Raw genomic sequence first — 18,881 nt, forward strand, 5'->3', positions numbered from 1 at the left:
CCATCTTTTGCAGTGTTGCTGTAAGACTTTTTGATTTTAGACTAAATAAAAGGTTACATTTTTGACAGTTATTTATTACTGTCCATTCCACCCTCTGCTCCCCTGTTTGTTTCCATGCAGGTATATGCATTTTATAGGATTTGCTGTAAAAGAATGGCATATATGGTTTTGGTTTTTCTTTTCTTTTCCCCTTTTTCTTTTCCTCCAGTGGTTTTGCATAGCAACTTCTGAGATCTTCCAAACCACAAGTTGAGGGAAGCTGTTCTAAATAATTGTTTCATACAAGTTTAATTTATTTTACGGTGTTTGCGTGTGTGTGTGTGTGTGTGTACAGATAGCTATATGCAGTATTTTATTTTAACTGATACAATTTTTCATTTAGATACAGGAAACTACTGACGTTTATTTAAAGCCCCTTACGCCACATCCTTCTTTTTTTCCCTTTCAGGTGAAAGACCTTTTAAATGCAGTGAATGTGGGAAAGCCTTTAACCAGAAGGGGGCATTGCAGACCCATATGATCAAGCACACTGGTGAAAAACCTCATGCTTGTGCCTTTTGTCCTGCAGCCTTTTCTCAGAAAGGCAATCTTCAGTCACACATACAGAGAGTTCATTCAGAGGTAAATACAATTATTCATAAAGTGGTTGGTGCTAATATACTGCTTATTTCATTTTCAGTATTTAAATTGTGCTGTTTGCTATTCCTATGCTCTCTGGTGCTTTCTGCAGCCAGTATAGATTTACTGCTGTAGTATAGATTCTAGTTTGCTCGTTTTACCTGCAAGCTTTCCTAAAATAGCTTAATCTGAATAAATGTATACTTAGGATAAGTAGAAAAACCTTCATTTACCATTGTCTTTTCAGTACATCAGTAGATTAATAAATTATTAGTGGTTTTAGGTGTATAAAAATGTACCTGTGTCAGTCTTGGGAGAACAAGGGGGAGAATCAGATGAAAGTAAGCCAAAAGCAGCAAAGCAGAAAATGGTGAAAAATTTCAAGGCCAAACAGCAAGCCACTAACTCCATCATAAAGCATACTTGCAATTTGTCTTTGAAGTATATATCTTATAGCCTTTTTCAGAGGTTTTTCAGTTACAAGCAGAAGAAAATTACAAAATAAGATAAAAACCATTGTTGTCTCACACCTCTTTATGCTGATTTTTTCTTCTTCTGTGTGACAGACAATTTTTAAGAGTCAAAAGGTACTGGTATGATAATGCAATATAATCTTCTGAGCAACATTGGCTATGCAACTTTGTTCAGGAATTTCCTTGCTGACTTCAGTGATTTGAGGTTGGAAATGCCCATAGAAAGAGACCTAGTTTTGATTTGGAAGGTATAAACTGATAGTGGCAGCTTTTTTTCCTTTTCTCTTTTTTTTCCTGCCTGCAGAATATAATCTCTGCTGTCACTCTTTCCCCTAACTCTGAGATTTGCTTTCTTGTTTTCCATTTTTGTGTTACAACGATAGATATTATTTATTGGATTTTTCTACTAAGGATCATTCTAGTGTGTTAGAGTTTCTTACTTTTAGATTATGGTCCTTCATTGAATATGTCTTAGCATTTTGTATTACGCTTAATTATATTAAATCATATGTTTACATTTCATATGACTGTGTGACTAGTCTTCCTCACTGATCACAGCTCCCTATATGCGATAGCTTTTGCTGCATTAAAAAATGCACCAACATTAATTTCATCGTTTATATTGATTTTTTTTTTTTGCAATATTACAAGATTGTTGGGGATCAAGCCAAAAATATTTTCACTTTTTTCTCTGTTACTCTTGTTTTTCTGTAAGAAGAAAAAAAAATTGTGGTATAAGGGACTTCAAATAAATGCTGCCTCTTGATCATGCCTTTTGCTGTGTTTTGTGATCCTGAGCCTACATTTTAGTTATTGGTTCGGATCATTTGTTGATTTTTTTTTTTTATTTTTATTTTTTGCTGTCGCTGTGTTTCCTTCAAGACTGCATACAGAACTCTATTAATTCTTCATCTTGTCCTGAGACAGTAACAAAATAACATTACAGGTGATAATGAAACAGGTTGATTCTCACTTCGTATGTCATTGTTTAGTCGTACCTGTATTTTATTAGTTGATACCTCTTTCTGAAAGTCGTCTTACCAATTTAAGCTAATGTCAGAAAATACAAAATTCCATACTATATTGTAAGCAGTGTGTTTTCTTTTGAAGACTTTGTTGTTCCCTACATATTGAAAGTGCTGCACTGGTTCGTACTGCTATGCGATAGACTGAGGAGGAGGGGGAATGTTTGCAGATGACACCAAGTTGTGCAGGAGTGTTAATCTGCTTGAGGGGAGGAAGGCTCTACAGAGGGACCTGGACAGGATGGATCGATGGGCCGAGGTCAATTGTATGAGGTTTAACAAGGCTGAGTGCAAGGTCCTGCACTTGGGCCACAGCAACCCCATGCAACGCTACAGGGTTGGGAAGAGTGGCTGGAAAGCTGCCTGGCAGAAAAGGACCTGGGGGTGTTGGTTGACAGCCGCCTGAATATGAGCCAGCAGTGTGCCCAGGTGGCCAAGAAAGCCAATGGCATCCTGGCTTGTATCAGGAATAGTGTGGCCAGCAGGAGTAGGGAAGTGATCGTGCCCCTGTACTCAGCATAGGTGAGGCTGCACCTCGAATGCTGTGTTCAGTTTTGTGCCCCTCACTACAAGAGAGACATTGAGGTGCTGGAGCGTGTCCAGAGAAGGGCAACGAAGCTGGTGAAGGGTCTATGAGGAGCGGCTGAGGGAACTGGGGTTGTTTAGCCTGGAGAAAAGGAGGCTGAGGGGAGACCTTATCGCTCTCTGCAGCTACCTGAAAGGAGGTTGTAGCGAGGTGGGGGTCGGTCTCTTCTCCCAGGTAACTACTGATAGGACGAGAGGAAATGGCCTCAAGTTGCGGCAGGGGAGGTTTAGACTGGTTATTAGGAAATTTTACTTCACTGAAAGGGTTATCAAGCATTGGAAGAGGCTGCCCAGGGAAGTGGTTGAGTCGCCATCCCTGGAAGTATTTAAAAGACGTTTGGATGAGGTGCTTAGGGATAGTGGTATAGTGGTGGTCTTGGTAGTGTTAGGTTGGACTTGATGATCTTAAAGGTCTTTTCCAACCTATACAATTCTGTGATTCTGTGGGAAGGTGAGGATGGTTGGAATCTGCAAATTTAGCTGCTTTTATTACCTCACCCCCTTGGCCTGAAAGTCCCAAACAAGTTGCTGCTGATCACTTTCTCATCCTGTGTGTTCAAATTCAGTTCAAAATATATATTAAACTTCCCTGCCCTTCACCATGTTGGTTTTTTGGTGTTTAGTGTTTTGGGGGTTTTTTGTTTGTTTTTTTTTGTTTGGGTTTTTTTTTTTTCCATGCAGTCCCTGTGGCCTTTGGCCCAATCTATTTCGCCTTCATTCTCCTTGGACCTGAAGAATGGCTTTTATTTTTTCTTGGAAATTTATAAAATATATGTTTGCAAAAGTAAACAGAAGAGAGCCAAAAATTGAAAATAAATTATCTGCATTTTTTCTCTTCATATTTCCAAACTTCCATTTATATTATGTATGATGTTACATCTTCAGGCACATCTTCATTGATGAAGTTGCGTTTTGGTTTTGTTTCTAAGTGTGTAACGGTAGGAAATTGTAAGGAGGGAAAAGGCTGAGGTCTCATTTGCCAGATGACATTTGTTTTGCTCTCTGGTGCTTCCCAATGTTGAGAAGTGGTAATAGGAGATGACAGTCTTGCATGTAGATTACAGTTGACTTGATATCCGAGAGATACCAGACTGATTCCATAACTGGGTATCAGTAACTTGGAAAAATAAACCATTTTAGCTCTCATAACCCCATAGTATATTTGTTATGTGGAGAAATAATGAAAAATATAAAATTTGGTAGATTTAGGGAAAATTTACTTAATTTTTTTTGTTTTATTGAAGGTGAAGAATGGCCCTACATACAACTGTACAGAATGTAGCTGTGTCTTCAAAAGCTTGGGTAGTTTAAATACACATATCAGCAAGATGCACATGGGTGGTCCACAGAATTCTGCAGGCTCTTCAACAGATGTATCTCATGTTACAGCGGTAAGCTTTGCTTGGTATATTGTGAAAATGCCTTTAAGAGTTTAATTAGAGCTGTATCTTAATTCCAGTAATTCTTCAGATAGGTTAGAACTAAAAGACCTGTAGCTTTTTTTTGTCTTTTTAAAGTCTTGTGTCATTTTTGGAATTAATTTGCACTATTAAATATTGGCAGAACATAAGTTGGCCAAGTATATGCAAAAAAGGATTTACAATTTGAGGGTTTAGATGAAAATACAATGTTTTATTGTACGACTAAGTAAAATATAATTCTGGTGCTTATAGATTGTGTGTGGAGGAAAGGTTTCCTCCCCAGATAACATAATAATAATTATGAAGTTTTGCTGGAACAATGAAATCTGGAACTGTTCAAATTATATACTAGTTTTAACTCATTTTCAGAAACCATTTATATAATTCTAGTCCATATAGAGACATAGTGGATTCTTCTTCTGAGTATTTCTGATAACTTGTTTTAAATGTTAGCTGCTTATTTGACAGCTCATAAAGGAAAAATTGTAGCTTTATTGGAAGCACTGAATGTTTTTTCTTTTTCTTTACCAAGATACAAGAAGCTAAATTTCAGAAAATGCTTCTGGTTTCATAAGACTATTTTATTTTTTGAGCCAGTGTATATTTAATGTATCATAGTACATTTTTTTTTTTTTAATAGAACTACCTTTTCTGCCTTTATTCCACTCTGTTTTGCATCATTTCCAACTTTTATGCTTTAAAAGTCAATGGATGACAAGTAATATCAGACTCTGAAAAGGAGGGTTAAAATTTAAAGTCTCAATTTCGTTATGCAGCTGTATCTTGTTGAAAACAAGTGTCTAGCAGTGGTGTTTGGAGAACCATTTTTCTTTTTTAGGTTTCATAAAGTTTTTTTGTATGGCAGATGCTATTTGCCTCTTCAGAGAAAAGAAAGACTAATGTGTCCAGTTTGCTTGCAAGTACATATAATCCCTACATCTTTTTGTGCATCTCTACATTCACAAGCCTAATTTTAAAAGCAGAATGGAAAAGGATTCCTTCATACTACCTCATGTTTGCTTCCCTGTCCAGCTGGGGTTTTTTTCTTGTTTTGGTTTGCTTGAGTATTTTGCATTTGCATTGTGTATTGATATTACAGAAGTGTGTTGGTTTTATCTTTGCTGCATGCATACTTCTCTGCTTGCATGAAGGAGGGGAAAAATAAAGAATACCTCCATACAATAGTGTAAGCAAAATGGGAGAAAAAATTTTCTTTCTAAAAATAGATGCCAAGAAGTTTAACAAGGAAGAACAAAGATAGTAACTGACATGTTGGTTGCATATTAAAAGTATTACACTTTTTATTTTTAATTTTCTATCTGAAATTGCAGAGATTTAATGATTGATTTTTTTTTAATTGCTGTAGAAAGGTGGTACATTCTTAGATTATCACTAGCATTTTTATATTAGAACTGACTTCTTCATTCTGCTCAAAACTTGCAGAGCTTCTTTAACAACAAATCTCCAGTATAGTATTCTGTTCTGAAGTTTGTGATCAGTCTCTGTCGTCCCTTGTTATATACCTGGGGATGAACAATGATTACATCCTGAATACAACAAATTCCAGAAGTTGAAGCCTCCTGAAGTGCTGTGCTACCGAAGAATGCACTCTTGTGTGATACAGGAGCACATCTTGTAAAATACGCTTACTGTAAGGTTGTTATTTGTCTTTTGCTGCATCAGTGCTTATAGCTAAGGTATTGGTTTCTGTAACTTGTGTTTATTTAATGTATATAAACTATGAAGCAACATTAGTGATTCTAGGTACTGTTGTATCTCTCCCATAGTCTCATTTTTTCTGTCCCTAGTCTCCATACTGTGGGAAAACGAACTGCGCTACTTTTATGCGTGATATTAGCCATGTTTTTCCTCTTTTTGTACAAAGGCTTAAAAAATGTATTTTCATTTCTTTGTAGGACTCTGTCACCCAGCCTTTAACAACATCCCCTGCTAATCTTTTGCAACCTGTTGATAACAAATGGAAGAACGTAAGTGTACAGTTTTTGTCATATTTTTGTGTCAAGACTAGAAGTGGGAGAAACTTAACAGAATTTTGTAAGCTTTCATTTAGCTGGTGGGAAAGGATAGGCACCGGTCCTCTGTGATAAGTTGATCAGCTAATATGTGAACGCATACTTCTCAGTGACTGCAGCTGGTTATTTAGGAATGGAACAGGTCTTGAATGGATTATATTCCCCCATTCAGGATACGGTCATGATTTTGCACATAATTCTGTTCATTAGGTCTTCAACATGGAGACAAATGTTCTCCTGTATAAAAAGACCAGAGGAGGGTAAGGACTCTCATAAATAACTGGATTATCCTGCCCCCTTGACTTACTTCAAAGGGGTACCATGGTTTGGGTGGAGAGGGAAGGAGCTGTATTGGTGCCGGTTGAGTTGGTTGGAGCTGTGAGAAGGGGAGCTGAAGGGGAGCTGTGGGGCTCAGGAGGAGTCCATAGAGCCAAGGAAGCATGATGCAGGGCTGGCTTTCTGGAATCCCATAGCAAGCAGTCTTGATGTACAGGCAAGCAGGTCTTGATGTGCCAGTCACAGTGAGAGCATTAGCGTGTTTTGTTGCAGCTATGTAGCATGTTGTTTGTCAGCTACAGGTTGTGGCATGGTATCTTAGTGACAGACTAATCTGACTTGCATTCCCCCTTTCCCAACTTCAGCCACTGATACCTTCTCATGTACTAGAATCCACAAAACCAAGGACAAGGAAATGTGGCAGTATTGCTTTAAAGTCACCATAACCAGTCTACCCACTTTCTTTTTCTCTTTTACTGTGAATTCACTGTTCCAGGACCAGTTAACTTAAAGCTGAACAGAACTGATGTGAACTAATTAATTACTAATATTTGCTATATTAAATAAATAGTTATACTATGTTTCTTACAAGACTTCAAAAAACATTAAAATGGCTGTTCTTCAAAAGCAGTTTATTTTAAGTAAATTTTCATTTTTTTAACCAATTGAAATTATTTTCCTCAGTAAGGAGTATTATCAGAGGTGATGCTGGTTTTTAGTGGGCTCTGTGTGTGTGTGTGTGAAAGCACAGATCTGAAAAGAAGATAATCATCAATTTTGCCGCGTTGTGTGGTTCCCTGTGCTTGATGCAGAGTTCCAGGTTTTTCCCCAGTGAGAGGTGCCACTTGGGAGCAATGGATCCCATTGCCCCCTCCTCCCGGAATTGCCTGGTGCTCTTGACTACCAAGTGGGAGAACTGATCCAGTTCCATCCTTAGTCTTAATGTCTTCAAACCTGTTTCTTCTCCAGAGAATGACTTGGAAACTGCTGAACCACCAAGCAGTTTAAGTGTGAACCTTTACAGAGTCAGCTTCAGCTTATGTGTAGTGGATCTAGGAAACCAAGCAAGGAGAAGCCTGACTTTCTAGTCTAGCAGTTAGAGCAGAAACCTGAATTCTCCTTCCCCTTGCTAGGGTACCGTATATTTTTACAGTAGTAACTATATACTGTAACATGTTCTGTAATCTTGTGGAAAAGGAATGCATGGCATCACCTCAAAACTAATGCAGACCGACCTCAATGCTAAGGTGAATCAGCAGGAATTTTGTTACACGTTTTCAGGTATTCCTCCTTTGATGTACTATCTGCTTGTTTCCATGCCTTCAGATGCACAGCCTGCTTGTATATGTGCAGTTGCTGTTCATTTGTTGAACTAGGATATGTGCTCAGATTCCTCCATAGGACTGTACCATGTATCACACATGGTTTTAAGAAAATGTGTAGGTACTTTTATTTAATGTTAGCTTTTTGGTAAGTAGAGCTAGTTGCATCCTTAATGATTCATCCTTTTCCTTCTTGTAGTGGAGGTGAAAAAAGCAGGGATATGTTTTGTATTTTCAAATAGAATGACATACTAAAATTAATGTGAGGCACCATGAGTAATTTTTAAAACTTTCTGAGAGTTTGAGAAAACTTGTAAAAGAGGTGCGCAGAGAATCACCACTGTTACTGTGTTTCTGATGGAGTCCCTTGGAAATTACTTCTTGACACTACATGACTTAATATTTTATCAGTGGGAGAAAAATATAAAATCATCACGAATCAGGGTGATACAAAGATTGAGGTAATTTATGAAGAGGACAAATCACTGATACAGAGTGATCTGGATTTCTTGGTGAGCTCGGTGTATCAAGCAATATATGTTCCGATATGGCCAAGAATAAAATCACCTATAGAAAAATGGGAAAAGTAGGCCATATTCACAGGTTAGGAGTTTTCAAGGATTTTAAATTTCCCTTATAAATAGGGATGGAAGAGGTAATAATTGATGTATCAGCTAAAAGTTAGGTTTTTCTTGCCTGGAATGATTAATTTTGGTCTTTTTATTTAGAGAAGAAACTCCGCATAGAAATGAGAAGTTTGTATGTCCTCTGTATTTCATTCTGGGAATTTTTGCCTTTGTCAGTTGTCTGTTTATAGTGTTCGCTATTCATGAACTGTATTCAAAGATACAAGAGGATGCAGAGCCATCAGAATTCTTAAAGTATGATATGATGTGTTTTATTATTGGAGAGTTTCAAGGTGCATTATCTGTTTTGCCCATCAGATAAAATATTTAACGATGACTTGATCTGCTGGTTTGAAGGGAAAAATCTGTAATCTCTTTAATAGAGAAGAGAAAAAAAGTTTTGAGAGTGGAAGCTAGACAAATTCACACTTCGAAATAAAGTATGGAATTTTAGTGTGGATAACTTACTGTTGGAGCAACTTGTTGAAGTTGGACAGCAACAGAAAAAGTTACCACAATAAATTACTTGATGTAAAGAACTGCTATAATTTCTGTACAGTTACATTACTTGAAGGAGTAATTCACTCAGAGCAGTCACGTGGTCTGTGTTACACAGCAGATCAGACAAAGGGTGATCACAAGGTCCACTATTCTAACTGAACAAATGTGGAATTATGAAGTAGTAATAAAACACTTAATTCTCTATGCTATTTTTAAAAGCAGTTATTGAAGTGAGACTTACAAAGAGACCTCTGAAACTTTTTATAATGAACAGAGTATCTTAATAGTAATTGTAACAAACTTTATATGCATGCATATGTATATATTATTTTTCGGAAAAAGATAACCTCCATGAGACTGTATATAAACTGCTTTATAATATGTGAACACACTGGCTAAATACATGTAATACTGTAATTTTCATGTCAAAGATGATGTTGAGCAGTTCCTTCATTAATTTTTTTTTTTTCCCTCTTGGTAAAGCTTGGGAGAATTTTATAGACTTTTTAGTGTAGGCTTCCCACTCTACTAAAGAGCTTCCCCTGCATTCCATTTCAAAAAAATGAATGATCTCTATAAAGAGCTGTTACACTCTTTAGCAAAACACTTTGCTTCAGTTCCTGTTTATTGCAATGAAAATGGCGTATAGTGAGTTTATTTTGTAAAATACGTATTGAAGTGTTTATAGCACTTTTGCTAAATTGGAATCTGAAGAGATGGAGTCTTTCCATTCGTCGCACCAGCGAGGTGAAAAAAGACGAACTAATGGTTAAATCAGCAAAACAGCAAGTGCTATTCTCACGTGCATGCAAGAGAAATGAGATAAGGGTTTGTTTTATATCGTCTCATGAGAAGGCATTAAGAATATTTCATCGAATTCACAGGACATAACTCGATTCAAGCTAATTTTTCTTAATATATGTCTTTGTAACCATCCTCAAGTATGGTGACTGTCATTTTAACTGTTCAGTGTAATGTGTCAGTATAAAGAAAATCACAGAGGAGTTTTCAGATTGGAAGAAATATTACACATGTGAAGCCTAAGATTATTCTTTGTTCAAAATGATCTGAAAGAGGATAGCATTTCATATATATGTATGTGTGTGTGTGCGTGCCTGGAAGTGATTATTTTTAGAGAACAGAAGTGAATATTAGAAGCAAATATCCAGTGTGTTCTAAGAAACAGGATTATGGGGCTAGCCGTTATATAAATATATATTTCTCCTTTCTGCAGTAAAATAAATGATTGAAAGCAGTTGTTTCAGTAATGGTATACTTATGCAGTCTATTTTTTATATGGAAGAGAAGTTTATAAATGAAGGAGAACAGAAGGAGTCTTTATTTCTGATTTTAAAAAGAAATACTAAGGTTTTTTATCACTTTTTTCTTCATATTTGTTACTGAGGTAGCCTAAGATACAATTATCAAATCAAAGATTAAGAAACTTGATTTTTAGACTTCAAGGTTTTTTTAGTATCTTGACACAGGTCCATGTGTATTTAAGTTTTTAGAGTATAAAGAGATTCTTCTAAAGCTAAGAGATTTAGAAGATTGAAAGTTGAAGGGAAAAAAGTTAGTAGTTTGATTGTTCTGAAAGGTTTTGATGTAACAACACAAATAAATCTCAACTAATAGAAGATTATTTTTCCAAAGGACTTGCTTTAATTACATGTGAACTTTAAAAAGACAACCATGTCAGTGCCGGTTATTTGTTGTGGAATGACTTTTCATGTGGCCTCTACATGTGGAATTCAGTAATTGATCCCTGTGTTCTGTAAACTGGTTGAAGGTTCAGTAGTTACGGTAAACTTAATTCAAGCTGTAAGCTTACAGTTACGTAGCTTGGGAAGAACTCCAGAAAAGGGATATACAGAAGCAGTTCTTTAGTGTAGTGAGCAGACCTTGAACGACAGCTCTATATAATCCTTATGTCTTATACAAGTGGACATCCTTGTAGTGGCCAGTTAACAGACATTTCAGATAAGGGAGCCAAACAGGTGAGTTCATATATACTTTTTATCTTCCTTTACAAATGTACTGCTGTTTATTTCAGGCCACGCATTTTCGGTCTCCGCTTCTTCAACAGACAGAAAATCAGGTGTCTTCAGCTACTGCGCATCAAGGTCAGCAGGCTGTAACTGATGTCATCCAGCAGCTCCTTGAGTTATCAGAACCAGGTCCTGTAGAAAATAACCAGCCTCAACAGCCTGGTCAACAACTCAACATTGCAGTGGGAATCAATAGAGATATTTTGCAGGTAAGAGCTGTGTGTGAGAAGAGCTTTACATTTCAGTGGTTTCTTTCTCGTTTTTATTTTAGTGACATTTGTTCTCAGTATTTTCAGTGATAGCATTCCTTCTGCATTTCTAAATGATTTATCAGTCAAGAAAGAATTGTAAAGATCTACTGAATAGGTATGGAATGCACCAAGATATCTTTTTGTATAATATTACAAAAGCAAGGTTATAAATATTGATTACATGACCTAGAAGAAAGTTTTAAGTGTACACACCCATACATGGACATTTTATTGATTCCCTTTGGATTTTTTTTTTCTCTTGTCTGGAAGCAGCTTGTGGCACATCCTTAAGTTATGCCATGTTTAAAACATGATGACATTTAAGAGGGAAAAAATATTTTTATCTGGTTAAAAAATGAGAATGTATAGGGAGCCTTTATCCTGTTCTAATTAATAAGGTCTATTTGAATATTTCCTGTTTGTACAAGAAAATTCCTTCCTGGGTCGACCAATGTTTTGTCTAACCCATTATTCTGTCCTTGATACTGGCAGCAGGAGGTGCTATGTAACAGAAGAGATGCAGGGCAGTAATTCAACTGTCTATGCTTGTTCTGCAGCCTCCACCGCATAAAGGAACAGGGTAGAGAATATTGTTCTTTAGTATTGGTGGTAGCCTGCTAACCTTTAAGCTATTTTTTCATCTCTAGTCTTGTAAGTACCATTTAAATTTCTTTTTGGAAGACTTGAATGTCACATGTAGCTATGCACAGGTTCACCATGTTACCTGTGCTGAGTTCTCTAATGTCTGGAATGTGTCATGTGTAGTTGCATCAAATTACAACACAAAATAAAACTATTGTCTTGACAGCTATTTAAAAAAAAAATAATTGGTCTTTTAGGTTGGTTCTTTAAGTTATTGTATGAGCATCACTAGCCATATTGTTGTTCAAAATAAAAATAAAACATGGTTTTCTTCCAAGCGATCAAATATTTGCACAATCCTACTTAAATGTGTGTTTTTGAGGTCTTTGATCCTGAGCTTTTTCATCACAATAGTATCCATAAAGGTGCCTACACTCCAGTCCCTTCCAGGGGTACTTAGAAATGAGTGCATAGCTCTTACCTTGGTCAAGCGGTTATCAGTGGTTTGTTAACAGAGGCTTTTGAGCTTTTCCAAGCCTATCTTTGGTTTATCATTCTTCCTTTTTCTTTATATCACCTATGGCTTCTCCACAAGCTGATGGGCTTCAAATTTGAACTTTTATGGGGATCTCTTATCTCATGTAGTAGGCATAAGAGATAGATATATATTCCTGGCAAATGCTTGATTCTGTAGAAACAATTGGCATGTTTCTGAAAGGCAGTTGTTGGCATATGTATTAGTGCAGGAAATCCAATTTAAAATCTCACAGACAATCAGAAGTCAGTGTTGTGTAAGAATGTTTTTGCAAATTTGAAATCCAGCTGAAATTCTGGGAAGATGAGACATTAATTCCTTTCATTATATTTGCATTATGTTTTCTAAGTAGTTGTTTGAGAAAAGTTGGAGCAACTGTGGAATGTTTCTTTCTTAATCTAGATGGTTTTTTTTCTCTGTTAGCAAGCTTTAGAGAACAGTGGGTTGTCTTCGATTCCCGTCTCTGCACATTCTACTGACTGCAGCCAGGCTAAGACTCCTGGGACCCAGGATCAGAACCCAGACGTCCAGACTCTCTCAAATCATCAGGCTGACTCTAATGCAGAACAAGATAAGGAGCAAGAGAGTACAGAAAAACTGGATAAAAAAGAAAAAAAGGTTATTAAGAAAAAATCACCGTTTTTACCTGGTAATGTTGCCACAGCTTGCTACTTTTTGTGCTGTAAAGACTACAGTATTTGTGGGTGGCTTTATAAAGGGATTTCCCAAAACATATTGTGGATCAGTTACAAACTTCATCTACTTTTATCTAAAACACAGTATGTGTATAAGTTATGACAGTAGCATTTCTAACTTTCATTATACTGATACAAAAATGTGTCAGAATGGCATTAAGTGAAGTTACACTGTTAAATCTGGATTTAGATCAGTGGAGCTTTTGGAGGAGGACAAAAAGGAAAGAATATGAATCTTTTTCCCTGTTTTTCCCATCGTCCTTCTCTGAGGAGGATTGGGATTTCATAGTGTGTCCCAGAGCAGAGAGTTCTTGCAAGCTCTAGTCTTCCTCTTTAGAAGTGAGGCCTTGCAGAGGCAGAAGTGCAGTGCTGTTGCCGTGTAGGGAAGGATGAAGGTTGGCATTGTGGATAATACTTCATGTCACCTATGTTTGGAATCACAGTACTGATTTGATAATGTCACCATAAATGCATGTTAATATTCTGCCTCCTTACTGTATTGTGTGTATGCAAGTCTGGATTTTGTCTCTGTGCTTAAATGCAACTTCAGTGTTAAGGTTGCTCAAACTTTCAGGTTGCTAGAAGTGGTTTGTTCCAAGTATAGCCATAATATTTTAATGGCTGGCCTGGTGGAGACAGCTCTATAATAAGCAGTCATTGAGCTCTGTCCATAGTAACTACATAGATACATTGATGTTGCTTATTTCTTTGCAAGGGATGCAGAAATTGATCCAAAGTTGAAAACTTACTTTGTTCAGCATAACAGTGCTAGAAATCAACGTTAAGTTTTTCTTCTGGTAATAACTATTTTGTTCCTTGTGTGTAACAGTAACAACTTTCTAACTCTGACTGCAAATAAAAAAAGGTCACTGCTGTACAGTCAAACAAAACTGCCTTTATTTTCTGATAAAATAACATAACCTCAATGTATGCACATGGTTTACAGAAAAAAACACTACGTGAACCGATTTAAATGAGCGAATATCTGATATTGAACAGCATATATAAATAAAAAACCCTGATAGGATTTAGAAGCTCCTTTTGTCATTTTTCTTGAGAAAAGGTATGCTGTTGCTTTAGGACAGAGCTTAGGGTTCTTGGATCATAAAACAACTTTTGTGAAAAAGTAGCCTTAAGTTGTAAATCTTTCAGAAGGACTTTTTACAGAATTTTTGCTCCTTTAAAAATTTATAAATTGTAATTTAAGACTGAATTTGCAGAAGAGAGGGCCATATAAAGTATCTCATCCAGTTAGTTAGATAAGTGTTTAGTACTTAAAATAATTTGATGGGGTTATGGTTGAAGAGTTACATTCATTGTTGGATAATTCTATGTTGATACAGTATTTATAAGTTGACTGGTGTATTATATTGCATTACACCTACATTCCGTATTTCTAAGTGGCATACAAATTGCATTCTTTCTATTCTGTGAAGTCAGAAATTTCTTAACTTTTCTTCTTCTTCTTTTTTTTTTTTTTTGACCTTAGTCCTTTTCAGTAGCATAAAAATGTTTGAATTTCAACAGGATTTTCTTCGGTTTTGTTTTTGTCATTCCAGCCATCACTATTTTTGTGAAGCAGAACGTATCTGATAGAGAAGTTAATTGTCTTCCAAGTGTGTTGTAATGGCATCTATTTGGCAGAACGTTTTTGTGTTTTGATTGCTTTGTATAATCGTGTCAGTGTGGTGGAATGTTTGAAGAACTGTTAAATGTTTCAAACGTTCATTTTTATGTTGTTCCTTATTTTAGGTTCTATACGTGAAGAAAATGGAATAAGGTGGCACGTTTGTCCATATTGCTCTAAAGAATTTAAAAAACCGAGTGATCTAGTGCGCCACATTCGCATTCATACCCATGAGAAGCCGTTCAAGTGTCCCCAGTGTTTCCGCGCATTTGCTGTTAAGAGTACTCTCACGGCACACATAAAAACACATACTGGCATTAAAGCTTTCAAGTGCCAATTTTGTATGAAATGCTTTTCCACCTCAGGGAGTTTAAAAGTTCACATTCGTCTACATACAGGTAAGGCCTCAAAAAAATTGCTTTTGTGTTTTCTATGATGTGGGTGAGACCTTGAATGAAAAAAGACAATGTGAAGTGCTTAAATTGTAGAGATGTCTATCATGTCATTGAGATCTATCAGAGAATGGTGTGTGTCTTAGTGTCTTTGAATGAGTCTGACTTCTTCAGGTTTTAGTGTCTTAGATGATTAAATTAAACTTTTGTCATAACTTTCTAGTGTTTCCTGGCTTTGAAACTTTGTTTGGGCTCATAGAAAAGCCATGGACATTTAGTTTTCTGATGATGAGTCAGCTGTTGCTCCTTTTTAATACAGCTGTTGTGAGTGTGATTGTGCTTTGTAGAGTCATACTCTCAGAATTTGAGTTCTGATTTTACTTATTCCCTGTCATCTTCCATATTTACTCTGCATCTTTTCTTCCCTCCCATTCCCCACACTTTTTGATAATTTCACTGGATCACTCAGGACTATTTGTTTACTTCCTGTTTTACCTTCAACAGTAAGCTGTTGCTTGGTGTTTTCACCAACTTGCCTGTTTTCAATATCTTACACTGCATACCCTAAAACTCCTCTGCTGATATGGTTCTTGTTTACATCATATGTGATGTCTTGAATACCTGTTTTTCTGTGGCTGAACTTCTGTCCTCTGCATACAGAAAGATGAATTTTCCACTCTTGGTGGACTATCTGGTTGTTTTCCAGTTTTCTTTCTTTGTTCTTGCAGGTAAATAAGCTTTCAGCAAGATAAGCTTGTAAATGTGCTGCTCTTTCCTTTCGCTCCTGTTTATGTATTTACATTCTGCAAAAGTACTATTCATTGACTATGTGCATTTGGTGGTCAGTATGCTCTAATCCATGAAATACCAATGTTGGATTCATCTGCAGAAAGTTTTTCACTTTGTTTTTTGTAAACTTGTAAACCAGTATTTTTTCTGTTACTTTGAAGTCAACCTTACTTTATTTAAGAAGTCAGACTCATTCAAAGTGGTAAAAGCACTAGGTGGCTTGAAAAATAGGTAGTCCAGTGTTTATGGAATTCCAACATGTAGTTAGCCATCATTCAGCACACTTGTTTTTCCTGTCAGAGATGTTTGCTTCTTCCTCTGTCTAGCAGCTTAGGCTTACTGGGTCAGGTTAGAGGTTCATCCAGCCCCGTATGCTGTCTCTGATGGCAATGTGTGGAAAAGGGGAAGCCTCCAGTAATGCTTCTTAGCACCATAGCTTCCACTGATCTTTGGGTTGGGGGCTTTATGAAGCAGGCTGTACCTTTGCAGTACGCAGTACTTTGTAGATTTTTTTTTTTTTCTTTTTTTTTTGGTGTGTTCCAAAGAACTTCGCTAATCAATTTTGAACCCATGTGAACTTACTACTGGGACAACCTAACATAATGAATTCAAATGTTGACCTACATGTTGAGTAAAATACTTTCTGTTGCTCTAAATAGTCTGCTCAGTAGTTTCATAGGATGTTTTAGTTACTGTATTGTGAAGAATGGTTCATTCTTATTTCTTGTGCATTTTTTCCACCTGTGATTTTATAGAGCTTTCTTCATAATACCCAGTCGTGTTTCCTAGCCTTCTAAGTCCAAGATTTCCCCTTGAACAAAAGCTGAAAGTTCATCAGCTTTGCCTGTCTCTCTAACTTACCCAGTTCTCCAGTATCCTTTCCAAGAAGAGATTTCTACCAGATTTTGCATTGAAGAAACCTTTCTTTAGTAATTCCTGTTGGCATGCTTTTTTGACTGCCATCGAACAGTGTTGACATTTTCAGAGACCGATCTAGAATTCCCTTGAACTTTGTCATATCACTGTTCCTCTCTTTTATCCTATATATATCATTTGTGTATGTTTGCTGAGTCTTTTTTCTCATAGTTTTTTTAACAATTTGCTTTGGAAGGACATTTGACCTGCTATCTGCAATTCTTAGGATAGCTTCTGGAACCCTTTGAAAATTGCTGTCACTTTTGCATCATCCAGTTCCCTGATAACAAGCTTGCTTAAAGTGATGTGTTACAACCAGTTAGTAGTTTAGCAATTTCATAACTTACTTGTGATTGGATTTTATGGATCTGTTTTGAAAACCTATTTAACAGAAAACAACCTGATAGAAAACAAAAAAGAAAATACAGAAAAGAGAATCTGTATTCCAAAGCTACATTTCTAGGGCAGTGGAAATAAAATCACAAACTAATTTTTTTTCTTTTATCTTTTGCAGGTGTTAGGCCTTTTGCTTGTCCTCACTGTGACAAGAAGTTTAGAACATCAGGCCACCGGAAAACTCACATTGCTTCACATTTTAAACATACTGAACTAAGAAAGCTGCGACATCAACGTAAACCTGCAAAAGTTCGAGTAGGAAAGACGAGTGTTCCAGTACCAGACATTCCTTTGCAAGAGCCCATACTCATAACTGATTTAGGTAAAGAGAGAGTAAATCCATGCTCTGTTGAAATTTGGATTTCACTGGAAAATAGAGGTCACAGTTTAATCAAGCAAACACATTCAGAGCTTACTTAGAAAGATGCACTTCAAAATAAGTCATCAGAAATAATCAGGCTTCAGAAAAGTGCCATATTTTATGGTTTGCTTGCACTAGAATTAATAAGTAGAGTCTTTTTTTATTTAAGGAGAAATTGTATAATCCTTACCAGAAAAAAAAAAGTGCATTTTTACGTTACATTAGGAAAGGATTAGTTTAATAGTTTAATTTAACTATTATCAGACTACTGGTATAGAAAAGATAGCAGACAGTTCATGACCTAAATTCTTCTTGAGATGATCATGTTTATTCAAATTACATATATTAATGAGTCAGTGTGTTATATGATTTTACTGTATTTGGTATAATGGTGACCTCAACTGAATTAGTGGTAATCATTAGTGATAATGTTTTAAAAAAGGCCAGAATAATTCTGGAACATGCTATAGAGAATTCATACAGTTATTTTAATTCTGTTGTGGAATAATTGTTACAACATTATGTAAAACCACTTTTTGGAAGAAGGTAAGTTGTTGTACAGCTCATTCAAGACAATATATATTGTTGTCCAGTAGAGTCCAATGTAGTGGGCAAGGTGTTTTATTCTTCATTGTTGTTTGACTGACCAGTCTGCTAACCCCTGCCTTATCTGTTGTGTAGTCATCTTTATATAGTAGAATATTCTATTGGTAATATCTTTAGCCTAAAATCTTTATCACTCTATAAAAATCCTTTTGCTTTCACTGCTTCCAAGAATTACTGTATGCAAGAGTAGTGGCTATTTTGGTATCAGGTATAAGAAACTTAAATTTTCAGAGTTAGCAACAAAACTTAGCTGACAGCTTCAGATATTCAGATCACACAATATTTCTTTCTTGAGTGAACCCTGGAAACAGATACAGTCCTATTTCTTGATTTTAAAGAAAAAAGCACTTCAATACAATTAAAATCTGTGCAGTGAAATTCTGATTTTTGGGAAAAAAAAATTAACAAGAAATGCTATAAAAGTTGTTTCCTACAGGTACTGATAACAACTGAACTCTGCTGATATTGGAATGTTCAATGTAAGAATAGAAGTTCCACCATTGGGCTAGAAGGTGTCATGTTTTTTTCAACCTGCTGACAATATTTCCACTGTTCCCAGAAAAAAAAATTATTTGTTGTAGTGGTGTCAAGAAACTAGTATTGTTGCTCCGTACTAGTGTTAATCTTTGAGTGGCACCTTTGATTTAAAAAAAAAAAAAAATTATACATATTTTGCTTTTTGAAAACGTCTAAATTACTCTAAAAGTTTATAAAAAAGTCTGCATGCAAATTGTTTTCTACCTGTTACAATGTTTGTTTCATTTTATTCCATTAGTTGATGGTATTTATTAACTAGGCATTGTA

At 36.1% G+C, this 18,881-nt stretch overlaps 1 protein-coding gene across 1 annotated transcript in view; it reads left to right on the plus strand.

Moving 5' to 3' along the window:
- Positions 1-18,881, plus strand: part of ZNF236 (zinc finger protein 236) — a 94,005-nt gene that overhangs the window by 24,928 nt on the left and 50,196 nt on the right. Inside the window, exons 6-12 of the mRNA XM_072852849.1 lie at positions 449-621; positions 3,946-4,092; positions 6,039-6,110; positions 10,934-11,137; positions 12,720-12,945; positions 14,744-15,016; positions 17,229-17,432. Coding sequence (XP_072708950.1) covers positions 449-621; positions 3,946-4,092; positions 6,039-6,110; positions 10,934-11,137; positions 12,720-12,945; positions 14,744-15,016; positions 17,229-17,432 — 1,299 coding nt within the window. The remainder of the gene's footprint in view (positions 1-448; positions 622-3,945; positions 4,093-6,038; positions 6,111-10,933; positions 11,138-12,719; positions 12,946-14,743; positions 15,017-17,228; positions 17,433-18,881) is intronic.

Source organism: Ciconia boyciana, chromosome 2 (assembly GCF_034638445.1).
Source record: "Ciconia boyciana chromosome 2, ASM3463844v1, whole genome shotgun sequence".
NCBI lineage: Eukaryota > Metazoa > Chordata > Aves > Ciconiiformes > Ciconiidae > Ciconia > Ciconia boyciana.